Genomic DNA, 26,719 nt, shown 5'->3' on the forward strand with positions numbered 1-26,719 from the left:
AAATCTGATCCGCTCCCAACACTGTGGTCTCTGCGTGTATGTTGAAGTCTCCCAGCACAAGAGGCCTCTGAGACTCCAACACCAAGCTCGAGATCACCCTGGCTAGCTCAGTCAGGGAGTTTATAGTGTTGTGGGGTGGACGGTACACTACAAAAATCCCTATACTGTCCCGGTCTTCTACCCACAGTTGGACACTTTCAAATGAGGTAGATTGCGGGATGGGGCATCTGATTACGGGGATAGAATCCCTATAGATTATTGCGACCCCACCCTCCGGATCTTGGCTAGTGCTGAACAGAGTAGCCTGGAGGACAGAGCTGAATGAAGTTAGCCCCACCCAACTCATCCAACCAGGTTTCTGTTATATATACCAGATCTGCTCACTCTTCTAATATCAGATCACTAATAGTGGTCATTTTCCCATTAACTGAACTGGCATTCAGCAGCACCAGCTTTAATCCATCGGGTCCGCCATCTCAAGTACCCAAACTTACCGTATCAGGAGACCCTTTTGGAACACATTTTGGAACTAATAATGATCTCTGAATTTCCCTAGGCTGAATTAATACATTGGGTCTCCTTTTCCTGTACCACCCTTTTCCTATAACCATCCCAATGGCGGCTCCACAGCTGACGGAACTCCCCCCATCCTCTGCACATCCCCCACTCTCCTCTCCTGACCATTGTTTAGCTGGATCAACCTGATTTAACTACCCAACCTTTTCCCACCCCCCTTACATAGTCTTCAAAACCCTCCAACACCCCCTCCCCTTTTATAGTCACATCCAAGATTGTTATTGATAGTGACCTGTGAAAAGGAATGGGAGATATTGTAATAACAAAATCCTAGCAACAGTTGGAGGCTATAAAGTGCATAAGTAACAATAAAACGAAGGGGCTGGAGGGGCCAATCCTATTTCTAAAGTGCCTATCAATTAAATACATTGAGTGAATTTCTATCACCAAAAAACCAATCTGGTTCTGGTGAGCAGTCCCAATCAGTGATTACAGCAACAACACATTTTAACATTAAATTAGCTGCAACACAGGGTTTTAGCAGCTACACAGTACTGTTCTCAACCTCCCGGTCACAAGAGTATTGATGGCTAAGTTTAACAAAAACAAATTAACCACCCCCATCCCCAGGTCCAACCATATTTTGATTAAATTCCAGTAATGGGTCCAACCTCAATAGCCAGCCGGTGGTGGTAATAGCTATGATAAGGGCCCAGCAACAGAAGTTCCCACAGTCTCGATCCCTTGGCAGGCCACAAGATGCAAAAAGCAGGTTGCAAGGTGTAAAGAGCTGTAAACAGGTAAATAAACAGTTAACATCCTTAAAAACTGATTAAAAACATATTCAAAGCTAATTGATTGATGCAAAACACATCCCGCTGAGCATCAGTCATTCTCGCACATTGGGATTGTTGCATTGTACAATGCACATCTCATTGTCTCTTTTCATTGATAGGAAAAACCTATTAATAAATCTAATATCACTGTTGTTCCATCATTCTTCTTTGTGCAATAATTTCCTTTCACTGCAGTCCTAGTATTGCAAAGCAGAGGAAGACTTTGTGTAAACACTGCAACTTTGTGATTGGTCAGTAGTAACAATATAAGAAGGGAGATAAAGAAAATGAGAAAAAAACACATTTACTGGCGGAGGTAAAGACAGGTAAGAAGAGAGGCTATGCAGAAGACTGATGATCATGTGATTTCCCATCAGCAAAATGCCACCATTGTGCAATTGCACTGAGGTATGAAAGGGATCATTACAATAACCATAGGTTTCATTTGCTTAAACAACATGATTGTGATAAAACAACAGGAGAGTATGATAAAATTCTTAGGAAATCCTGTAATTCCAGCTAAATTCAACAGATGGTTGCCCTCTTCTCTCTGGTGCATAGAACACTAGCTTTCCTAAGCCTCAGTCTAATAATTAAACCTATAAAAGAAACATTTTTAACACGTCCAAAGTTAACACAGAGGTGTCTCCATCTATTACCAGTAAGAAAGAGAATATTTTAAAAATAAAGGACACAGGAGACTGATCCCAACTTTTCTCCATGTTAGTACTGCTGGTGATGTGAGCTCATGGACTAGAGATTATGTAGAGAGGAAATTATAACTTGATGGCAATTATTTTTGATCCATGACTTATATCTGAATATTAAATTCTGACTTGTACAAAAAGTGGTTCAAAGTTAACTGCATCATCACTGGAATCCCAAGTTCACTTTTCTAATCTTTTAATAATACTTGGGTTTCTGTAATAAGAACAAACCAGCAATTGTACTCAAATATCCAGGAAATCATGTATGATTAAAATATATTGAAAATTATTACCAAGAAAGGTTTTCTTTTTAAAAAAAATCCCACTCTACTGATGATAGATTCAAAATATGAAACAGCCTTAAATCAAGAGGCCTTATTAACTGCTGGTGGCTTTGCAAATTGCCTAAGCTTCTTGTTTCTCCCAGAACTTTGAAGAGGGTATATGTGGCTTCTGTCTAGAATCAAGGACATGTTACATTATTGTTATTCGAACTTATAATAATGAAATTCTGAGAGCTGCTGGTGGGGCTAAAAAGGCATTCACATTGCAATACAATTCTGTTTTGGGAAGAGAGGAAGCAGATCTTTGTTGGAATAGCCAAGGTAGGAAATAAGAAGGGGTCAGATTTCTCCATAACTTTAAAGGAAACAATGTATTGAAATGGGTCATGATTTTCCATACCTTGGCTCAGTCATTGATCAGAATTGATATTTCAGTCAAGAAATCAGAACACTAAGGTGCTTCTACACTGTAGAATTAATGCAGTTTGACACAACTTTAACTGTTATGGTTGAATGCTATGGAATCATGGGATTTGTAATCTGGTGAGGCACCAGCACTCTGTGACAGTGGATAGAGACCTTGTAAATCAACTACAGTAGAGTCTCACTTATCCAACACTCGCTTATCCAACGTTCTGGATTATCCAACGCATTTTTGTAGTCAATGTTTTCAATATATCATGATATTTTGGTGCTAAATTCGTAAATACAGTAATTACTACATAGCATTACTGCATATTGAACTGCTTTTTCTGTCAAATTTTTTGTATAATGTGATGTTTTGGTGCTGAATTTGTAAAATCATAACCTAATTTGATGTTTAATAGGCTTTTCCTTAATGCTTCCTTATTATCCAACATATTTGCTTATCCAACGTTCTGCCGGCCCATTTATGTTAGATAAGTGAGACTCTACTGTACGTCCATGATTCTGTAACACTGAAACATGGAAGTTAAAGCTGTGTCAAATTGTATTGATTCTATAGTGTAGGTGCACTCTAGGACTTGGAAAGTCAGGTATGAAGGACCTAGACAGGATCCTGAAGCCATATAATTTAATTCTAAAGTTCAGATTGTTCATGCCATCATATTTCCTATCTCTGTATGATTGTGACGAAACAGTGAAGAAAGCTGATATGAAGAAAATCAACTCATTTGAAATGTAGTGTTGAAATAGAGTTCTATGAATAACTTGGACTGCTAAAAAGACAAATAACTAGGTCCTAGAGCAAATCAAGCCTGAACTCTCTTAGGGTCCTTCCAGACAGCTGCTTAATCCAGCATAAGGAAGTGGGATTAAAAATCTTAGTACCTTAAGGAGAGTCCTCACACAGATCCATTAGTCCAGGGAAATGGTTTCAAGGAGTCCAGAAAGGTTTGGTTAATGCAGATTGAAGGGAACTGCAAAAGGTACAGGTATCTACTGGAAATTTTCTTTTAATTTTTTTTAAAGACTCTCCAAGATGCACTGCACCTCATAAGCATTTTGCCAATGCTTATGAGCACTAATGGGTTGATGCAGATGTGACAAAATATACACAAGCAGATTTTCTGTCATCCTCTCTCCTCACCCTCCTGGTGCCTTTAGATTTGCCCTCTTGAACCCCCTGTTTCTCTTTGGGGACACTAGCCTGCCATGCTGGTGCCCACTGTGTAAATTCAAACTCTGTTTCCTTTCAGAAATATGAGAACAAATGAATGGTTGGAGAGAGTTCTAATGGGTATTGTTTTCTTCTTGTGCTTCCATTTAACCATTTGTGTGTTGGTGACTCCATCTGTTTAACATCATTCGCTGTTTCGGGATTTTAAAATTGGGATAAGTGCTGGAGCAGTCAACACCATGATACCAGAAGGAAGTCTCATATTTTTTGGAAGTGATGGGGGCCCTTCCAGACAGGCCAAAATCCCAAGAGGAACTGAAATTTTAAATCCAAATTCCTCTCGGGATCGAAGCCACACAGCTGTCCCAAACCTGGGGATTTTGCAGGGAGTTGGCTAGATGCTGTCCTGTGCTGATTCATGATCAGCATGGGTGGGCAAGGCACTGCTAGCCTCTCCCTCCCTGCCTTCCACTTCTCCCTCAACTTATGTGAGGAAGAGTCCAACGGAGGTCTGAACCTTTTCCTCCCCTCTCTATTCCCTCAGAAGAGCTGAGAAAGGGCTTTGGGGAGGAGAGGGGGTTTCCTTCTCCAAGGCCCTCTGTTGGCTGTTTGAGGGAGAAGGGAGGAGAAAAAAGGTTTCAGGCCTTGTCAGAGTCTTCTTCCAGTAAGCAGCAAGGAGGGTAGGCTACCAATGCCATTCCTCTTCTCCAGGCTGCCTGAGTCTGGAGAGGAGGGATTGCTGTGGAAACAAACACTGAGATCCTGGAAGGTAATCCCAGGTGTTTGTTTCTGCAGGCCACATACAGTAGAGTCTCACTTATCCAACGTTCTGGATTATCCAACACATTTTTGTAGTCAATGCTTTCAAAACATGGTGATATTTTGGTGCTAAATTCGTAAATACAGTAATTACTACATAGCATTACTGCATATTGAACTACTTTTTCTGTCAAATTTGTTGTATAACATGATGTTTTGGTGTTTAATTTGTAAAATCATAACCTAATTTGATATTTAATAGGCTTTTCCTTAATCCCTCCTTATTATCCAACATATTCACTTATTCAACGTTCTGCCAGCCCGTTTATGTTGGATAAGTGAGACTCTACTGTACCTTCAAAGATCTGGACCTCAGGCAAGATCCGGATCTTTAGAGTTATTTCTTAAATCTGATTTTTAATTTAGAAAATCCGGTTTACTCTAGGTTTAAATGGATTAGCCTGAAATGTCATCTGGATGCTAATCCGTTTCCCAGCCCATGTTTTAGGGCTGTGTAGATGGGTCTGGGATATACAGTGCTCCATAGCAGTACATTTTTCGCCCAATATTGGATTTTATGCCAACAATTTTATCATGTGTTTTTCATGCAGTACCGTGATTAAGTGCACATTTTTGTCTGCATTTTCTAGCCACCCTCCTCCCCACTTTATCCTACTTTCTTTTGGGTTTTGGGGCCTGTGTAGATGGGGCCTTAGAAGCTAAGAAGACAAAACTGGAATTAACAGTGTGTGATTCACTCAAGGTTATCCAGTGAGTTTCCATGGCTGAGTGGGGAATGGAACCCAAATCTCCAGAGTCATAGTCCAATGCTCAATCAAACCACTCACAATCACAGATATAAACTACACAAACCTAAATATCGCCAATAATGGATCACAATTTATAGGTATAGAAAATTGCAAACAAAAATATCTGGCTAAGTATTAGAAAAGCAATGTATAAAGCAAAAGAAAAGATAAACAATCATTGGCTTGTTTTCTCAAAGGCTGAAGAAACATACATTCTAGAGATGTGCTTTTGGGACTTACCTTGTTCTGTTGTAGCGGAACCTTTGTGCTACGGTTCTTGTTGGCGCAGTGGAGGAATTTGAAGACGGACAACTGAAGGAATTTCCAAGAAAGCAGTTTTATTTCGCTAATGGCCACTAGGGTTCCCCCTAGCACAAAGTAAGTGCCTCTCCAGGGAGAACGACCAGTGACGGGCTGAGTAAATATTTATACACACTACAGGGTTCGGGTTATGCCCGCCCACAAGCAAATTCATTGGCTTAGAGTTGTGACGCTGCCCAATCAGTGCTGACCAGCAGGCCGGCTGCACCCTTTTTGTGCCGTGCTCACAAATTACAAACAGCGCCTGCGTACGCATGCGCTGTTTGTTTATCTTTAGCTTTCATTTCTTCAGAAACACATGATTTCCCGGAAGTCACATGTTTCTGTGAGTTTATGCACCCGGGTCGCTAGCTGTCGCCATCTCTGCCCATATATGGTATTTCCTGGGGTTCCTTAACCTCCCGCCTCACTCCCCCATTTTCTTTTTGCGAAGCGCATGTACAAAAGCTGAAGCAAAGCATTATGGTTCCATCCAATCCCGCTTGGCTTGGAGTATGGCTATCTTTTTTTCAGGTAAAGATTGTGTGACACACCTAGTACACATTTGCATCATTATTGGAGTGCAACACATAACTATGAGAACAATGAACAATCCTAAAATCCCTACCAACAATATGTTCTTCAACCATTCTATTGAGGGTAACCAGCTAGTCACCCAGGAGAAGGGAGACCAACCTTCTATCTCCTGGACATTATTGTAAATTAACTTTTGTAATGACTCGATGTCATCTTCAATAGTACTATTCAAGTTATGAAATTTCACTACACAACGCCCTCTAACCATGGCGCATAACCCCCCCTGGCCGCCAGTAGGTAGTCAAGGGCCAACTTATGCTGTAGGGCCATCTGGCTGATTTCTTCTACTTCAGACTGGATTTCCCGGAAAATTTTACCAGTGGCATTTATGGACTTTTCAAGGCGGCAAGTCAGGCCTAGAACACTTCTACGGTTTGCTTGAGCTACAATCCCTGGGTAAGCACCCAGTGTCAACAAGCCTGTGATCAGGCCTCCTCCTACACGGGAGGCTTCTGAACCTGACAGAGCCTTGTTAATAATGACCTCATCCGAGCATTCTGGTCCTAGAGGGCCTGTTTGCACAATGTCCCGTTTCAGGCGCTGATGCCCTTTGTGTAAGACCTGAACTGGGAATGTCAAATAACCCACACCGACACACTGGTAGTTGCCGGGGTGATAATTTGTGGCCCATTTATCAAAGAAAAACCATAGATTTGGATCCCTAATTTGCCATAACGGACAGAGGCTTTTACCTAGGCTCAGTTGGGTTAATTGTTGCAGTATGTTCATATAAGATTTTAGGCCCTCAATAGAATCATTCACACTAAATGTGGGATAATCTGGATACATGCTAGCCCACTCGGTTGCGGTTAGATTTAATCGTGAGACATAAGATGTATTAAATCGTCCATGTAGATAGAACCGGTCTCGACAATGGGAATAATTGCCTAATCGGGAAAAGAACGCCTGCCTAGTTCCCCAGTGTTTCCACTCAGAATTCCATATTCCCGATCCTCCACAACAGAAGCACAAACCCCTGGTGGAGGTATGGTATCTAAACCTTCGAAACCGAGTTTTATTTATCCTTTGCGGTATGCTAGAAAACACGGTAGGTGGACCCTCCTGAGCCTTGGACAATCCCTCCAACACAATCTGTGGTTCATCAATTAAATCGGGAAGAAATGAAAAATCTCCTACGGTGAGGGGGTGTTCATATATTAATGCTACCTCTTTCCCGTGCTGCTCAAACATATAATTGGCATGTTCTTTTATCCAATTCCCATGTGCTCTTTTTCCAAAAGAGAGAATAAAACTCAGCACAAATAATATACCAAACACAGTGCGCTTTCCTCCCCTCCTCATAACTTGTCTCCCACTTTTTCCTCTCAAAATGTCTAGCCACCATCTCCCGGAGAGCGCCTTTGTTGGGCCATGCTGCGACATACTTGACCACCGACGCTCCGTTGCACCCGAAGGGATCAGCTTCATGGCCTTGTTGACCCCTTAGGGAGTTGCCGGATGATCCTGAGTCTCAGGTCCTCACCAGGAACTTGCTCCGTCCGCCACTCCTCAGGTGCTAGTTTTACACGGGTGTAATGTATCCACGGCTTAATCTCCTTCACCTTCACTGCAGTGGGGGTAGACAGGAGCACAACATAGGGTCCTCGCCACTTGGGTCCCAATGGCTCAATCTTCCAATCCTTGACCAGAACCTCGTCACCTGGTGAAAAACAATGTAGAGGTGTGGTAGGGAATGGTGGGTTCAATTCAGAAATGTATTTTTCTAACTGCTGCATTTGTCTGCCCAAAACCTGAACCTGGGCCAATGTCTGTTTCTCTCCTATGAGGTGCTGCTCAGCTCCTGTCTCTAAGGCTCCCTTCAAGTTCAAAGGGGGTCGTCCATAGAGTCTTTCAAAAGGGGAGAGTCCTGTCCGTTTGTGTGGTGTACATCTGATTCCTAATAATGCCATGGGCAAAACCACCGTCCACGGCAATCCTGTCTCTTGGCAAAGTTTCCCAAGCTGAGCCTTTAATGTCCTATTCATTCTTTCCACTTTTCCAGAAGATTGGGGTCTATATGCACAATGTAACTTCCATTTTATGCCCAAAATTCTACATAATCCTTGCACAGCCTGTTGAATATATGCGGGGCCATTATCTGATCCAATTTCTAAGGGTATGCCAAATCTGGGAATAACATCTTTCATTAGAGCTCTTGACACCTCTACAGCCTTCTCAGTTCTTGTAGGGTAAGCTTCCACCCATCCTGTGTATGTGTCCACGAACACCAGTAAATATTTGTATCCTTTGTATGGGGGCATTTCTGTAAAGTCAGTGACTAAAGCTTCAAAGGGTACCCCACCCACATGTTGGACTCCTGGTGGCTTGAGGGGTCCTTCTCTGGGGTTATTTTTGATACATGTCCAGCATCTTCGGGCTGCTGCTGCCGTTAGGCTATGTAATCCATCGATATACAACTGTCGTCCTAGCAGATTTGCCAATGCCATCTTTCCTAAATGTGTGTTTTGGTGCATGTGTTGGACTAAGTGCCATGCCAAGTCCTTAGGGACGTAGACACGGGCGTCTGGCATCACTATGAGTTCTCCTGACCACTGACCCTTCTCCTTTAAGGCCCATTCTTCTTCCTCTGGTGTATATGTAATGTTATGTTCAGTTAATTCTACCTGTAGGGCCATTACCTGATGTTCAATATAGGGCAGCCTAGCTGCCTCTTTGGCTGCCAGATCAGCCTGCCTATTTCCTTGCACTACGGGATCGTCTCCACGTTGGTGCCCTTTACAATGCATCACAGCCACCTGCCTTGGCTTCCAAACCGCCTCCAGGAGATCCACAATCTCTCCAGCATGTTTCACGCACTTTCCTCCAGACGTGAGGAGCCCGCGCTCCTTGTACAGTGCTCCATGTGCGTGGAGGGTGGTGAAGGCATATTTTGAGTCTGTGTAGACGTTAACCCGCTTTCCGCTTGACAATTCCAACGCTCGGGTCAGGGCAATCAATTCGGCCTTCTGGGCAGAAGTCCCCGGGGGCAGTGACTCTGCTTCCAGCGTCTCTCCCCCCCACCGAACAACCGCATAACCTGAGTGTCTTTGATTATTTTCCATAAAGGAGCTTCCATCTGTGAACAGAGTGTCGTCCACCTTAGTTAGTGGCACATCCTTCAAATCCGGTCGACTGGAGAATACCTCATCCATCACCTGGGCACACTGATGGATCGTGGTGTCTCCTGGAGTCGGGAGCAAGGTGGCCGGATTCAGAGTGGAGCAAGTCTCCAGGGTCACCAGTGGGTTGTCACACAACAATCCCTCATATTTCATTAACCTCTCACTTGTGAGCCAGCGCGGTCCCTTAATGTCTAACAGTGCCTTAACGCTATGGGGCACCTTAACTGTCAGTGGCTGTCCTAGGGTCAATTTATTCGCTTCTTTGATTAAATCTACTGATGCTGCCACAGCCCTCAGGCAAGGTGGCAATCCACGAGCCACTGTGTCCAATTGCTTTGACAAGTAGGCAATCGGCCTTTGCCATGAACCTAGTGGTTGGGTCAATACTCCAACCGCTGTTCCTTCCCGCTCTGCAGCGAACAGAGTGAATGGTTTTTCCAAATCGGGCAGTCCTAATGCTGGAGATGACATCAATGCTTCTTTTAATGCCTTAAATGCCTGTTGACATTCTTCTGTCCACTCAAATGGATCTTCTCTTCCACCTCTCGTAGCCTGGTACAGTGGCTTAGCCAACACGGCGTAGTTGGGGATCCACTGTCTACAATATCCTGCTGATCCCAAAAATTCCCGCACCTGTCGCCGGGTGCTGGGAGTGGGGATGGCACAAACAACTTCCTTTCTTTCAGCTCCTAACATCTTCTTTCCTTCGGTCAGATGGAACCCCAAATATTTCACCGTGGGACAGCACAACTGGGCCTTTTTCTTTGACACTTTGTAACCCTTTTCTTCCAATGTCTTGAGAAATCTCAAAGTATGCTCTTTACAGCCCCCTAGTGTCCGGCAAGCGATAAGCAGGTCATCTGCATATTGAAGCCAAATTCCCTCTTCCTTAGGTATTACAAAATCCTGTAAGTCTTTGGCCAGGGCTTGACCAAAAATGGTCGGGCTGTCCCGGAACCCCTGAGGAAGGCGTGTCCAAACATACTGGGTCCTTTGCCCTGACTGCTGAGATTCCCACTGGAAAGCAAAGATCGGTTGGGATACAGGGGCCAATCGAATGCAAAAGAATGCATCCTTTAAATCCAATACAGTAAACCATTTGGCAAATGCTGGTACTAGACTCATCATGATGTATGGATTTGGCACTACCGGGGTTAGGGGAACGGTGACTTGATTTACAGCCCGCAAATCTTGGACTGGGCGATATTCTCCTTGTCCTCCTGGTTTCTTGACTGGGAGCAGGGGCGTGTTCCATGGGGAACTGCATGGTACCAATATCCCATGCTGCAGAAGTCGCTCTAGATGCTTTCTGATCCCCTGCACTGCCTCTCGACTGACGGGATACTGTGGCTTGCATATGGGCCCCATTCCTCTTTTCACTTCCACCACCACCGGTGGAACATATTTAGCTAATCCTGGAGGATTATCTTCTGCCCACACTAAAGGAGTCTCATGCCATGGCCATTGTATTTCTTCAGTAAAAATCCTAACTTGAAACAGTCTCCATTCCTCTTCCATGGGAAATGATAGCTCCACTTGTCCATTCTTCATGAACTGGAGTTGTGCTTGTAATTTTGATAAAATGTCCCTTCCCAATAAAGGGACTGGGCAGTCTGGGAGATATAACATCTTATGCTTGACCTGATGTCCGGCCAGATTGCAGGTGCGTTCCTTAAGGAAGGGGCACTTCTGGGTCTTCCCAGACACCCCTATTACTTTCGTAGTTTCCCGAGTTGGTGGACTAATTTTTGTATTTACTACTGATTTTTCGGCACCTGTGTTCACTAAAAAGTCCAATTGTTGGTCCCCGATTTCAAGTGTGACCATCGGCTCCCCGGGGTCCAACAAAACAAGAGCCTGGCTTCCTCATTCCTCTCCTCCATCCATATCTTCCCATTCTTCTTCCATCACAGCTGCTGCAGCTATCACCTCTCTTGCAGGAAAAGGTACGTAGTTCCCACGTCCTCTTCCCCTTCCTGGGTTTCTTCCTCTCTCAGGCCTTCCTCTTTCTCTCGGTCCTTCCTGACTTCCTTCTCTTCCTTCTGGGCATTCACCTTTCCAGTGTCCAAACTTCTTACATTTAGCACATTGGTCTCGACCTAACCTCCGAGGGGGCCCTCTTCTTCCTCCTTGTCCCCCTCTGGCATATCCTCCTCTTCCTCTCTGTCCACTTGCACTTTGTTCCATCATGGTAACTAATGCTTGGTATTCCTGCTTCTTTTTCCTGTCCTTCTTCTCTTCTTCTACCTGGTCCCTCGCCATATAAACTTGATCTGCGAGTGCCAACAATTCATTCATAGTCTTTCCTAGAAATCCTGGTTGCTTTTGAATCTTTCTCCGGATGTCAGGAGCCGCTTGACTGATAAAAGACTGTTGAATCGCCCTCCTACCGTTTTCATCCTCCAAATTATACGGGCTATACTTTCTATATGCTGCCTCCAGCCTTTCCAAAAAGGCTGTTGGTGACTCAGATTTTTCCTGTACCACTCCCTGAATTTTTACAATGTTGACGGGTCGCGGCGGGCCCCTCTTTACCGCTTCTACCAATATACGCTGGAATCCTCTCAGTCTCTGCAAATGTCCTTCTTCTGCGGTGTCCCATTGGGGATCTATTTCCACAGGAAACCTCTGTGCTCCCCACTCGGCTGCATCACCATCTTGTGGGGCACCAACCTGGGCCATGGCTACCCCATTATTCAACACTGCTCTTCTCTCCTCTGATGTGAACAACATATTCAACAATTGTCTGCAATCTTGCCAGGTGGGATTATGGGTTGCCATAATCCCTTCCAATAGCCTAGCCATAGCTTGGGGTTCTTCACTATAAGGTGGAGTATTATTTTTCCAATTCAAAATGTCACTACTACTGAAAGGCACTACCTGGTATGCTTGAACTATCTCATTCCTGTTGTTTATCACAGGCACCGTTCTCAAGGGCATCTGGAGGGCCGGTCCGGTCGGTGAATCACCAGACCACACCGGAGCTCCATGTCTCCGAGTTTGTGCCGGAGAAGCATCACTGGGCATCCGTTGTGACTTCTTCTTTTCCTTTGTTTCCTCCTGATATTTTTCTAGGCTAGGATAGTGTTTCTTGGCCGCTTCGGTTGACTCCGAAGAGTAGGGTGGGGGTCTCGTTCCTAGTGTAGGTGCACCGGGGGCTGTTCCCTGGGGTGGGGGGGGCAGTGGCAAGGGTGGCGGCAATAATTCCTGTTGTCTAGCCTGTACACTCAACTGTAAATCTGGGTAGTCCTCCTCATTGGATTGGAAAACTTCCTTCTTTTTCCCCTCCTTCTTCACCACCATACATTTGCCATTCCTGCACTGTCGAACCCAACCTGGATCTTCTCTAACTACCCGTTCCCACGTAGCAATATAGACCCACTGGTTCGGATGATTCACAGCACAATATTCTTCCACTGTTCGGATCAGTTTCAGATCCCACGTTCCTTCTACTTGCCAACCTAAACCAAACTCTGGCCATTCTCCCTGACACAAATTTCTCAGTCTATAATCTCTTAGGTCCCTTGGATTCCCTGCTACGGCTCTGCTAGCAAAAGAGCCAAAATTATCTAAGATGCATTGTAAGGGAGTGGAGCTCTTTGAATTTTTCCCTCCCATCCTGCCTAATAGAGGGGACTGTCCTGGCCTGGGCACCTGGCCACTCAATGGCATGCGTCAGGAAACACAAGACAGAACCCCTTTCTACCTCCCTGGGAACTTTTTTTTGTCCCTCCCAGCGCTGGCGTTCCCTTAATATCTCATGCAAACCCCTATACTTGCCAGATTTCTGTAGACGTCGGACCAACCTTCGCCCCTGGGCTTTTTCCCCTGGATCCTTTTCCTCCTAGCCGGTTTCTGTGGAACCTCGCTGATGTTGCAGCTCTCACCGTCAGTCGGCGTTGGCATCAGAGGCAAGCACCGCAGCCGGTCGTGTAGTATTCAGGGGCCCCTTCTCGTCTCACGGTAGTTGCCTCAGGCCCCCACCGCTGAGTTGAGGCCGTCCCGCCAACGGGATCCGTCTCCAAATCTCCTGGCCCGTCTTATAGGAAAATCACGTCGGGGTCACCAGAAAATGTAGCGGAACCTTTGTGCTACGGTTCTTGTTGGCGCAGTGGAGGAATTTGAAGACGGACAACTGAAGGAATTTCCAAGAAAGCAGTTTTATTTCGCTAATGGCCACTAGGGTTCCCCCTAGCACAAAGTAAGTGCCTCTCCAGGGAGAACGACCAGTGACGGGCTGAGTAAATATTTATACACACTACAGGGTTCGGGTTATGCCCGCCCACAAGCAAATTCATTGGCTTAGAGTTGTGACGCTGCCCAATCAGTGCTGACCAGCAGGCCGGCTGCACCCTTTTTGTGCCGTGCTCACAAATTACAAACAGCGCCTGCGTACGCATGCGCTGTTTGTTTATCTTTAGCTTTCATTTCTTCAGAAACACATGATTTCCCGGAAGTCACATGTTTCTGTGAGTTTATGCACCCGGGTCGCTAGCTGTCGCCATCTCTGCCCATATATGGTATTTCCTGGGGTTCCTTAACCTCACGCCTCACTGTTTCGTGTCCTGGCTTTAGTCAAGGCTCTGATCCATTTTCTTCTGGCCTTCCAAAATCAGGAATTCAGATTTTGTTTTTGTCTTGTTTTGCTTTTTTGTTTTTTGTTTTGGGGTGGGGGGGAGGCACCGCCCAAGGCCACAGCACCAGCCAGCCCGGTTCAAATGCCCAGTAAGGAGCTGGGCAAAGGAAGAGTGGGGAGATGCAGGATAACCCAGCAACACCAACCACCCCCCCTGCTAGGCACCCTGGACTATGGGCGCAGGCTTTGAGCTGTGCCTAGCTGTGCCTTGCAGGGCCTACAGCTGATTGCTGAGTAAGGAGCAGTCCTTATTTGGCAATTGGCTGTGGTCTAGCTGATTGCTGAGTAAGGATCGCTCCTTACTTGGCAATTGGCTGTAGGCCCTGCGAGGCCTGGGTGCATAGGCCCAAAGCCTGCACTCATAGGCCTGGGAGCTTTGGGCCTACGGGTGTCGGCTTTCGGCCTAAGCACCCAACCTTGGCAATTGGCTGTAGGCCCTGTGGGGCCTGGGCATGTAAACCCAAAGCCTGCTCCCGTAGGCCCAAAGCTCCCAGGCCTATGGGTGCAGGCTTTGGCCTATACACCAGAGCCTCGCAGGACCTTCAGCTGATTGACGAGTAAGGATTGCTCCTTATTCTGCAATCAGCTGCAGCAGGCCCAGTGAGGCCCAGCTGATTGCCAAATAAGGATCACTCCTTACTGGGCAATCGGCTGCAGGCCCTGCGAGGCCCGGATGCGTAGGCCCAAAGCCTGCACCGTTAGGCCTGGGAGCTTTGTGCCGATATCAGCTCCCATCTGCCTTTCGTTTTGAGTAAGTTTTTGTTTTCTTGGGTCTTTCTGTTTTGTGCCATCCAAATGGACGATACATAACAGAAATACAAATGAAACAAATGAGACAAATACTGCACACATCTCTAATACATTCTATTGTGGCATTGGAAACTCAAACTTCTGCATGTAATACTTGAAAGACTGAAGTGTGTGATAGACAACTGGATTTCAAATAGGGCAGTAGCTAACTTCCCAGGAGGTTATTAATTGGCCCTGTTCCTGTTATCACTGTACCCCAAGTCCCCCCCCCCCCACACACACACACTCCGTAGTAAAACACTAGATGACAATTCTCTTTATTTCCTTTTCCACTGAGTTTCTAGTCCTGACTATTCAACAACTGAAAATAATGAATCCTAAAACCCACTCAAAAGATAGCTTCAGATCAAGCCAAATTTGTGGTCCTTGAAGAAGTATTTAATTTAAAGAATTATTTTAACATTGACAACATCGAAGTGCTCTAAAAGACCAACAACACTTACACAATATTTAATACTATACTTGTTGTTTATGATATTCTTTTAGGATTAGCCAATAAAAATAATATGCAATGTAATTATGCAGGCAAATTATGTCTCTGGTTGTTCTTCAGCATTAGGCCTTCACCATTTGACAGCATATCAAAATGACTCTTGAATAGTGTGCCTGCCAACCCCTTGAAAGGCTTGGTTGATTAATTGTCACACAAGGAGCGGTAGTGATGCATGACACTGTCAGCCACAAAGCTTAATTTGAACAAGGGCTCAGCCCCATGGAAACTTTTTAATGCCAGTGCTCAACCCTGGAAGACATGCAGCACTATGAAAGAGCACTCTGAATTCTTGAGCATGTGAAAAGTGCCTTCCTTTTCTTCCCATCAGTCAGTCGGCACTCTTCTGATGTGGGGAGATAATATGATCTGAGGTAAAGCTTGGAATGTTTTTTTTTTATATAATGCTGATTGGGATACTATATCAGCTACCAGGTTAAGTTTTCTTAACTAAAGAAAGTCTCCTGAGCTAGCATTCCACATCCTGCTTTACTGAGCAGCTGATGTGAGTGACAAAGTTCTCTCCTGTTGAATGGGGCATAACACACTGATGTTTCAAACCACCTTCTTCTCGCAACCACCAATATGACAATCAGAGGCAGGATCTCCTGTCATTGGCAATTTTTTTTTTCGTGTCAGGAGCAACCGGAGTTGCTTCTGGAGTGAGAGAATTGTCTGTCTGCATGGACGTTACCCAGGGAACGCCTGGATGTTTTTTGATGTTTTTACCATCCTTGTGGGAGGCTTCTCTCATGTCCCTGCATGGAGCTGGAGCTGATAGAGGGAGCTCATCCACACTCTCCCCAGGTGGGATTCGAACCTGGCAGCTTTCAGGTCAGCAACCCAACCTTCAAGTCACTTATTCCACTACGCCATCTGGGGGCTTCATTGGGTGATTGGCAGATGGAGGCAGAAACATCAATAGGCTGCCTCCCACTTCCAATTGATTGTGATTATGTAGGGTCTTACATAGGGATGCATAACTACAGAAGGAGTGTGCAAATCTGTTCTGTTTAAGTTTCAAATTTTGGGTGCCTCTCATTCTGTTTTCGGGAAAATTCCAGGAGATTAGGAGGGGGGGCATTTAGATTCGTAATTCGGAACCCCGAGTTCCGTTTTTATTTCGGGAAGGATCTTCCTGAAAACAGAACCGAGGTTGGGGGGGGGGGATAGATAGACATGGACAGGACCCAAAATCAGAACAAAAACAGAACAGATTTTGTGCTGTTTCACACACCCCTAATATAACTGTCTCTGTTTTAGTTTCACTGCCTTTACTCTAAAAGGAAAAGGTAAGTCCAGTCGTGACCGACTCTGGGGTTGGTGCTCATCTGTTTCTAAGCCAAAGAGCCGGTGTTGTCCATAGACACCTCCAAGGTCATGTGGCCAGCATGACTGCATGGAGTGCCATTACTTTCCCACCGGAGCGGTACCTATTGATCTACTCACATTTGCATGTTTTCGAACTGCTAGGTTGGCAGGAGCTGGGGCTAACAGCGGGTGCTTATTCCGCTCCCGGGACTTGATAAATTTCAAGAGATTCCATGTAGGGCTTTGTAAGTCATAGGCTATAGGCTTCCACGGAATGTGAAAACAAGTGGATGCAACAAATAACACATTGTGAACATACTCTGGTGAACTGTTTGGGCTCTCCCTCAAAGAAACAAGTAGCTAAATGGTAGCCATCTAAAATGCAAAATCACAAGGGAGCTGCATCACGTGCTATGGAATAGTGGCTAATGGTTTCCATGCCTGTGAGGTGGCAAATCCATTCTGGGTTAAATTGTGTTATCAAAGGAGTTCTCTAAGGTGCTGAACATTATCCTCAAACAGGCTTGGCATCCTAGTTATGTGTATTCATGTTGACTCTGCTTATGGGTTGGGTTTTCTTAGCAATATTTATTCAAAGGAGGTTTGCCATGATCTTAATCTTAGGTTGAGATGTTATCCAGTGGATTTCCATGACCAAACAGGATTTTGACCTCTGGTGCCCTGGAGTTCTAGTCCAATGTTCAAACACTACACCACTGGTTCATGTACTTTGGACAGATCAATTAAAGTTAAGCCTAAAAGACCGAGTGGTCTCACCAATGCATTGATATGAAATAACAGAATCTTAAAGGTGGAAGGGACCACAAGGGCCATCTATTTCAATATCTAGCAATGTAGGCTTAACACAATTACAGCATTTCTAAAAGATGTGTAGGCCTTTGTGTGAGACCTTCAAAGAAGAAGAGTCCATCACCCACCAAGCCAATCTATTCCACTGTCAAACAGCTCTTAAAGTAAGAACATTTTCCCAAAGGTTTAGATAGAATATCTCTTCTTGTAATTTGAATCCATTCGGTTGTGCTTCAGTCTCTGGAGGAACAGACAACAACTTCACTCTGACTTCTGTTGTTTATTCGTTCAGTCTTTTCCTACTCTTTTTGACCTCATGGACCAACACATGCCAGAGCTCCCTGTCCACCGTCGCCATGCCCAGCTCCTTCAAAGTCAAACCAGTCACTTCAAAGATGCCATCCATCCATCTTGCCCTTGGTTGTCCCTCTTCCTTTTCCCTTCCATTTCCCCCAGCACCATTCTCTTCTGTAAGCTTTCCTGTCTTCTCATTATGTGGCCAAAATACTTCATCTTTGGCAGCTGGGCATTATTTCCTGGAGTATGGACTGGTTGGACCTTCTTGCACTCTCAGAATTTTCCTCCAATACCACAGTTCAAAAGAGTCTATCTTCCTTCGCTCAGCCTTCCTTATGGTCCAGCTCATATTTGTAGGTTACTACAGGGAACACCATTGCTTCAACTATGTGGACCTTTGTTGCTAGTGTGATGTCTCTATTCTTCACTATTTTATTGAGGTTGGTCATTGCTCTCCTCCCAAGAAGTAAACGTCTTCTGATTTCCTGGCTGCAGTCTGTGTCTGCAGTAATCTTTGCACCTAGAAATATAAAGTCTGTCACTGCCTCCATGTTTTCTGGTTGCCATAATCTTGGTTTTCTTGATGTTTAACTGCAACCCAGCTTTTGCACTTTTTTCTTTCACCTTGGTGATAAGGCTCCTCAGCTCCTCCTTGCTTTCAGCCATCAAAGTGGTATCATCTGCATATCTAAGTTTGTTAATGTTTCTTCCAGCAATTTTAACTCCAGCCTTGGATTCATCAAGCCCCGCATGTCTTCTACATGACATCTATTCAGTTATTTAAATGTGGCTACCTTTTTACCTCTTGGACTTTTCTTTTCCAAGTTAAATGCATCCAGTTCCCTAAGTTATTCTGCATAAGGCTTGGTTTCCAATTGCCACATAAATAAGATTAGGAACATTTGTCTTGAAAAAAAAAATAACAAACCCACACTAGGAGACCCTGTCACCTTTACAGACTCAGGATTTCATATATTTGTATTATGGAAAGAGATTATTTCAAAGGAATAGAAGGAATTCAACCCATTCCTTTGAAATGATCTCTTTACATAACAAACGCATATATTACTAGTTATTATTACTACTACGGCTCTTCAGTAAAGTTTGCTATCATAATTACAGCTCTTCCATGAAGCTTGCTCAATTTCTTATCATATAATATATTTACAGCTCTTACAACATATGTTTTGAAGACTGGATAAGGGTTGATTTTGTCATTTATAAGCATATCATTATTACAGCTCTTCAGTAAATCTTATTCTTCTCTTCACCATATTTCAGAAGTACTAACTTTTTAAAAAGGAAAGCCTGTCCAACTTCTCAGCACACTGATTAAAGGGCACATGGTTGGAAAACTTATGGAAAACAATTCTCTGATGACACTACTTTGTACCAGAGGCTCAAATCCTTATATTTACTTTATGTTAATAATTTAGCTGCCATAGCTATATTGCATATATTAAATATTAAATTTACTTGAGTTTCCATAGAGAGAAAGGTGAAGCATAAATAAAGTAAATAAAATAAAGAATAAATTCAGTTCCACCATGATATTGCCTGTTGTACACTATATGTGCTTCAGGTGTATTGTTTACTTATTGTCTTTTGTGCACTCTTATTTTGGATTTAGACTAGCTCTTTGCATAACATGTATATTGTTTATGTTTATGTCTTTATTTGGATTGATTAATATTGCTTTGTTTAAGTTTAGTTACTATCTTGTATCTTTTTGAGAAATTTCAGCAGTTTTATTGTGTTACTACTCTCTGAATTTGGACTATCTACCAGTTACAGAGCTACCACTATTTAACTCACAGTTCGCCAGCTTGTCAACAAGAAAATCATGAGGCTCCTTGTCAAAAGCCTTACCTAAGCTATCAGCCATCACCTGGGTCATGTATTCAAAGAACAGGTTGAGTATCCTTTATTAGGAATTTCTGTATCTTCAATACTCCAAATTATCCACATGGTTGTATGAGATAGTGACACCTTTGCAGTCTGATGGTTCTGTGTACACAAACTTTGTTTCATGACTTGGGTCCCATCTCCAAGATTATGTGTGTCCCAAACAGATGGCAGTAGTAGTAGATCTTTAACATTTGTAAGATGGTCTACTTGCTGTTCAGTCAACCTACCACTTTCTACCAAACAACTGCTTTTTTTTAAAAGAGGTTTAAACACATTTTGGTACTTTCTTCAGTGAGAATTGTTGCATTGCTGCCTTGTAAATCATTTGAAGTCTTTATTGGTACAATAGCTACAAAAGCAAGAACAGGGAAGGAGGGAATGAAGCAATCCATGCTGAATTTCCAAAGCATGTTTTACAAGTCATCGGGACAGATTTGTGTTCCAAAAGAAGTCTGTGAAAGTATTTGTGTGCTGTAAGAAATGGAACCAAGGGGAACAAAAAGCTTCACCCTGGTTATTGTGCTTTTTCTACTAGTTAGCAATATTGTACTGAGAATGCAAAGATGGAGTTCTCTGGTTTATCCCTCTAATTATACGCAATATATATAGACCTTCTGACAATTAAGTTTCCACTCTGGCTCAAACAGTTGCAAGGGCCCCAACGTTAAGTCAAAATATTTGATTTTTGTGTCCAGCCTTAGAATAGATTACTATTGAGTTCCAGATCCACAGACTACATAATAAGTAGCTGCAGTGCCTTCAGCAAACAACAACAAAACAAACATTGCAAAGCTTACAATGGTCAAGAAGGGAAATACTCCAAACCATTCCGCATAAAAAGGAGGATGGCAGGGGGAGAAAGAAAGATTCTGGCAGCACTTTTAAGACTGTTTTAAATTTTAGCATGTTGGGAGGATGTGCGTGAGAGGGCTGAAAATATTGTAATGTTAAATTAAATATTAAAATTAAAATAATGTCAAGATTTTATGATGTGCTGTGCCATGCTGTACTTTTAATCTTTTGTTAGTCATTTCGTTTCAAATGTGTTTTTAAATGTAATAGCCATGGTTTTTAATATAATTATTTAAAAACTTGGGTAGTATACGATTTTAATTTAATCTTGCTTTAAACTTCTGGAAACTGTCTTAGATCCTATTCTGGATGAAAGTCAAGATATAAATTATAGAAACATAGAGTTGAAAGAAATCACAAGGGCCATCCAGTCCACATTCCTGCCATGCAAAAAGGTACAGTCAAAGCACTCCTGACAGGTGGCCATCCAACTTCTGTTTGGAGACTCCACCACACTTTGAGGCAGAATATTCCTTTTACCATCAGGAAGTTTTCCCCAATATTCAGATGGAATATCCTTTTCCTGCATTTAAACCCATTGCTCCATTGTGCCCTAGTCTTCAGAGCAGCAGAAAACAAGCTTGCCTTCCTCCTCAATATGACTTCCTTTTAAATATTTAAACATGGCTATCATATCCCTTCCTTTTTCAATCTAAACATACTCAACTCCCAAAGCCACTCCTCGTAGTGCTTGGCTTCCATACCTTTGGCCATTTTGGTCTCCCCTCTGTGGATACATTCCAATATTTCAGTATCTTTCCTAAATTATAGTGCCCTGAATTTGACACAGTATTCCAGGTGAGGTCTGACCAAAGCAGAAAAGTGGTATTTCTTATTACTTCCCTACTATATTCCTATATCAATCAATCAACAAAAAAACAACTTCCTATGTTTCCTCCCTATTAAGTTAAAAAATCTTAGCAACCGGTTGCAAACATTTTTATGTCATTGAGCATATGGGCATAAACTGAAGCTCAGATGCCAATATCATTCAGTTTTACTGCCTATAGATATTGGCATTTCCAGTTAGCAAGATCTGAATGCAATTGGAAAGGCCTTTGTCTAATACTTTGGTGGGCAACTGCCCAGTAAGGCAAGATGAGAGGGTTAGGACTTGCTCTTCCAAGATTATCTGGTTATGCAAGAACCCTGTACTGCAGAGCTTTCCAAAGATATCATGCTGGTGACACACAATTTAGACATGCATTAATTTGTGACATAGTAATTCAGTTTTTTTAGAAACTGAAGGTTAAACCAATCCCTTATAAAAGATACTGACACATACATACATTGTAATGAAATGTATAGGGAACAAATATCTCGTGAAAACCTTTTATTTATATTTTTGAATATAATTGACTTATTGGGTTGTTGTGTGTTTTCCAGGCTGTATGGCCATGTTCTAGAATTGATTTATTGTTTATGTCACATAGACTCAGAGATTTCTCATGTTTGCGTGGCACACCGGCACTAATGCAGCCAACACACTAATGTGTCGCGATACACAGTATGGAAAACTCTGCTCTATCACTAACTTTCAGAATGATCAGGCATGTTGTAGTCCAGTCTACAATGCAATGGCACCACATCAATAACTCATTTTTTTTGTATCTTCCAGCTGACTATCCATCAAATGAAAAAATACAATTGCATGCATATGGAAACCTATACATGTATAAGATACCAACAGGATGCCAGATATAATGTATTTAGTACACATGTAGAGAAAATACATATATAGAAACATTAAACACATTTCCATATACACCAAGGCTCCCTGGGGAACAACCATATTAGAGTTACACCACATTGGAGTCTGGGACCACTTGCTGAATAACATGAAAAAATCTCCATCTGAATGCTAAGAACTTGAACTCAGCAGGGAGAAAACAAGGGTAGATGATCTTGACATTAGGCTCCAAATTATAAATGCATCCCATCTCCATTTGCATTCCATCTCCATTAATCCTTTCTTTAGCTATATAAATTGCTACTGGCTAGAAACTACATCCAATTTCATTAATAATGTTGCCATATTTTTCTTACCATGATTAAAAGAAGGGAAGAGGGCTTGAGAAAACATTATTTCGAATGTCAATTTAGGTTCTTAAATCGCATCCCAACTATGGCTTCTGGGTTTGGATATGGTACCGGCTCTTTGTAGATAAAAATACTTCCTTTGGCAAAATTCACACACCCTAACTTAACACAATCCTTCAAACCAAGATTTTTACACACAGAAGAGATAAAATGTTCTTTAGGTTCCTCTCTTGTTTCTTACATTAAAAAACAATTAAACATTGGCAGGGACTTTTCCTTCAAATGAGAAAGTTTCTTCCAGAAATTGAATTTGGCAGCTGAAAGCCCTTCTCAGAGATAACAGTTTTTCACCTAAATTTAAGAGAAGGAGGGAAGTGGGGGGTAAGGAAGAATTATGACACAGTAGTAAAAAAAAGAAAAAGAAAAGGAAAGAAGCTGATTAAAATTTGTCACATCTTGCACAGAAAGCTTCATGCTTTAACTCACACTAAAAACAAAATATATGGTGCTGCTTTAAAAAATGAAACTAAACTCTTTTTATTTGTTCAGTTGCCTTTTCTTTTGGTATTTTGGAGTACTTAATAGTGGCCCTCTTGAACGTCATGTCGTCTGACTGTGTCTATGTTGATTCTTCTTGGTTTATGAATAAAGAAAAAGATTCCTATGGATCTATCCAAGATCTTGTGCAATTCTGACGGTTGACTTCTTCCATTGCAAGGGTGTCTAAAACACCTCTTATATCAAGTAAACATGAAGCTACTCACCAGCTGAACCCAAGGCTTATATAGGAAATTTTCTGGATTACAATTTCTAGAATCCCTGGTGAATTGAAATATTAATATTCTATCCTATACCTGAAGACCGTAATAATTACAGTGAACAGAAATGAAATTGCAAAGTTCAACAGTAAAACAGACAACTATATATGATGCCTTCACATTACACAATTACAGTCCTATGAATCTAATGTAAATACCATGGCAACATTTTATGACAGGGGTGAGCAACCGTAGAAGAGGGCCAATTTTCACTCCCACATTCTGTGGTGAGAATCTCTCAAAATTACTTCCAGTTTTGATTTCAGCCAGTTTTCACTAGGGGGTGGGGAGGTGGGTGGGTGACATTTGGCTGTATGCCAAATTGAGTACAGGAACATCCAGGACTGAGCATATTACAGTCATTCCACTGGTTGCTAATTAGTTTCTGGGCAAAGTACAAAGTGTTGGTTTTGACCTTGAAAGCCCTACATGGTTTGGGTCCAGGTTACCTACAGGATTGCCCTCTCCCACATAATCTGCTCTTTACGACACCTAGCCCTTTGGTAGATGCTTATTTCAACCAGCCAGAACCTGACTGGCAACTGTCACCCGGATGATCTTTTCATCGGCTGGACTACAATTGTGGAATGACCTGCCAGAAGAGCTCCGACAACCAAACGAGGTGTCGGAATTTAAAACGCAATTGAAGAGCCATCTCCTTCGGCAGGCCTATCCAGTCTACTTTCAGTCACGAGCTCTGATTTACATTGTATTGCTATTATATGTCAATTCTGTATCTGTGTTTGGTGCAATTTTTTAAAAATTTTTTTGTTTTTAATCTATGTAATTTATTGTATATATTTTATGTTCATGTTTTTGACTTTGTTGTACCCCGCCTCAAGTCATCAGGAGAGGCGGGTATAAAATTAGTATTATTATTATGCAGAGATTGGTTTACAGTGGTCTTTAGCTATTATATTGGGTCTGGTATATTTAGCAGGCTTCTAGGACACACATCGAGATTGAGTGTCCGTCAGCTTCACAAGTTTCCTCAAGGATACTTTTAAAAGTGTCTCTGCCTAAATCAGTCAAACAAGCATTTTTATCCTAATGATGCATTTTTAAAGCTGGACCAGATATAATGGAAAATACTTCATTTGAGGCAGGGACATCAGATAATCTAAACTGTCCAAGGGAGTGGGGTGAAGTAAAGAAGAAAACAACACATGGTAAAAAAAACTGTTTTATTAATAAATTTAGAGTAGTACATAAAATATGAGTGATACATGGTCTGGTGGACAATCAATTTTAGCTGGTGGTGTGAATTATTGTATTTCTTCAATTCTAAAACACCACTGACTGAAAGATGCACACTAATTTCACCACCACCACGAACAAAAGAAATACGTAAGAAGCACCTGCAACTCTAAGATGCACTTCATTTTTAGAGATCTTTATATAAGGGAAAAGTGCATCTTGGAATCAAAGACATACAGTAGTGAAGTCATCTCCCCCCCTCCCCCTGAATGTTTCATACATGTTTTAATACCCAGAAAAATGATTTATGGCAGATTAAAAAGTTGCCTGGTTTAAGCCCATTACAGGCAATACTTACAATAATGGATTAATTAACCAAGGCTGTGTATACTTTGTGACTAGCTGTGCTAGATATAAAATGATATTCTTGCTTTTAGCAAATAAAACAACAACCTTTTTTGGTAAATAATACGTTTAAAAAATAGACACATGCGAAGCAACATGTTTTGTAAGAATGGCATATTGTTGGCGGTTTATTTGTTCTTGGCAGCTAGAGGCTTGCGGCTGATCTTCTTGGATTTGTCATTGTTCTTCTTTGGAGGTTCAGGGTTTGCTTGCATGTGTCTGCCGTAAAGACTAGAAAGGAAGAACATAAAGAGCGTTGAAGTCTCATCATTGAACATAAGACAGAAAGAATTCTTCAAAGGAAGCAAATATATTCTTTAAAAATAAAGTATCATGTATAAGTTGACCTCATGTATAAGTTGAGGGCAGGTTTTGGGGACAAAATTATGGATTTTGATATAGCTTATGGATAAATTTCATAGAGAGGGGAAAACCCCAATGCCACTCAGGAGGCCAGCCATTTATCTATTCTGGCACTCAAAAAAACAAAACAAAACAGAGAGTAGAGGAGATTAGTGCTTCCTTTAGGTTCTCCTAGGATGGACTAAGCCAGTGATTTTCAAACTCTGATCCTCCAGGTGTTTTGGGCTTCAACTCCAAGAAGCCTCAGCTGTCTTGGGCAATGATCAGGGATTCTGAGAGCTGAAGTCCAATAGCTATTGAAGACCAAAGTCCGGGAAATAGTGGACTAAGCTCTTGCTTTTGCCACTTAGAAATGGGATAGTTCCTTTTAAAATGAGTTATTGATAATTTGACCAAGATTTTTGGGTTAATTTTTAACTAACATTTCTAGATTTATATACAAATATACGGTACATGGCAAGTTCACCATATATCTTAAAATTCCTGCTCAAACCAAAACAAGGTCGAAGATTTTTACTTCATACACAAGTTTTTTTGGGGGGTGGAACAAGTTCCTTAAATCCATAACCTTTGGAGACATTGACAAAAATTGGGCTGAACTGGCAAGATGGAGTGCGGATGTAAAGGGAATTGAGCCTGCTGCCTAACCAGAGTACTCGAGGGCTTGATAAAGTGACACAGAGCAATGGTGTCAGACTCTTCCCTGGCTGTGCACACATGATGGATTGGAGCAAGAGAGGCACCAACACATCAATGCCACATTAATACAGAGCACTGATTAAATGTTGACGAAGTATCCCACAATTAAGATTGCTGGCACTCACAGGAAAGCTAAATGGACTATAAGGCTGAGAGGATTTACACTAAACACCAGAGAGCAATTAATGGATAATTTATGAGTGATTCCTACTAAAACCAAAATTAAACGCCTTCGAGACAAGCAGGATGCAAATGTAAACTTGCTTGGTTGACAAAGTGCTTTTTGGAGACTGTTCAGTTGTGTCAATACAGAAAGAAATTGCTAAACTTTCTTACGAGGAGAAAGGCTGTGCACATACTAACTATGGCAATAGCTCAATAAAATTAGCTCCTGATCTATGCGCACATGTCTTCAAAACCAAATCTGAGAGTTTATGTTTCAAAGGTGTGAGAATCATGACATCTTCCTTTTTTGCATGAGGAAAAAAGGTCCCAGATTCAAACCTGACATCTCCAGGTGTAGCTTAGAAACAGTTCTTCCTTAGACCCTGGA

General features: G+C 42.4%; 1 protein-coding gene across 2 annotated transcripts in view; it reads right to left on the reverse strand.

The window, feature by feature from the left end:
- Window positions 1-24,672: 24,672 nt before the first annotated feature.
- rsu1 (Ras suppressor protein 1) overlaps window positions 24,673-26,719 on the reverse strand; it is a 91,183-nt gene continuing 89,136 nt past the window's right edge. For both annotated transcript variants that reach the window (XM_062984000.1, XM_003221955.4), the window contains one exon: window positions 24,673-25,335. In XM_062984000.1, coding sequence (XP_062840070.1) covers window positions 25,233-25,335 — 103 coding nt within the window. In that variant the 3' untranslated portion in view covers window positions 24,673-25,232. The remainder of the gene's footprint in view (window positions 25,336-26,719) is intronic.

This window comes from Anolis carolinensis, chromosome 6, assembly GCF_035594765.1.
Source record: "Anolis carolinensis isolate JA03-04 chromosome 6, rAnoCar3.1.pri, whole genome shotgun sequence".
NCBI classification, from domain to species: domain Eukaryota; kingdom Metazoa; phylum Chordata; class Lepidosauria; order Squamata; family Dactyloidae; genus Anolis; species Anolis carolinensis.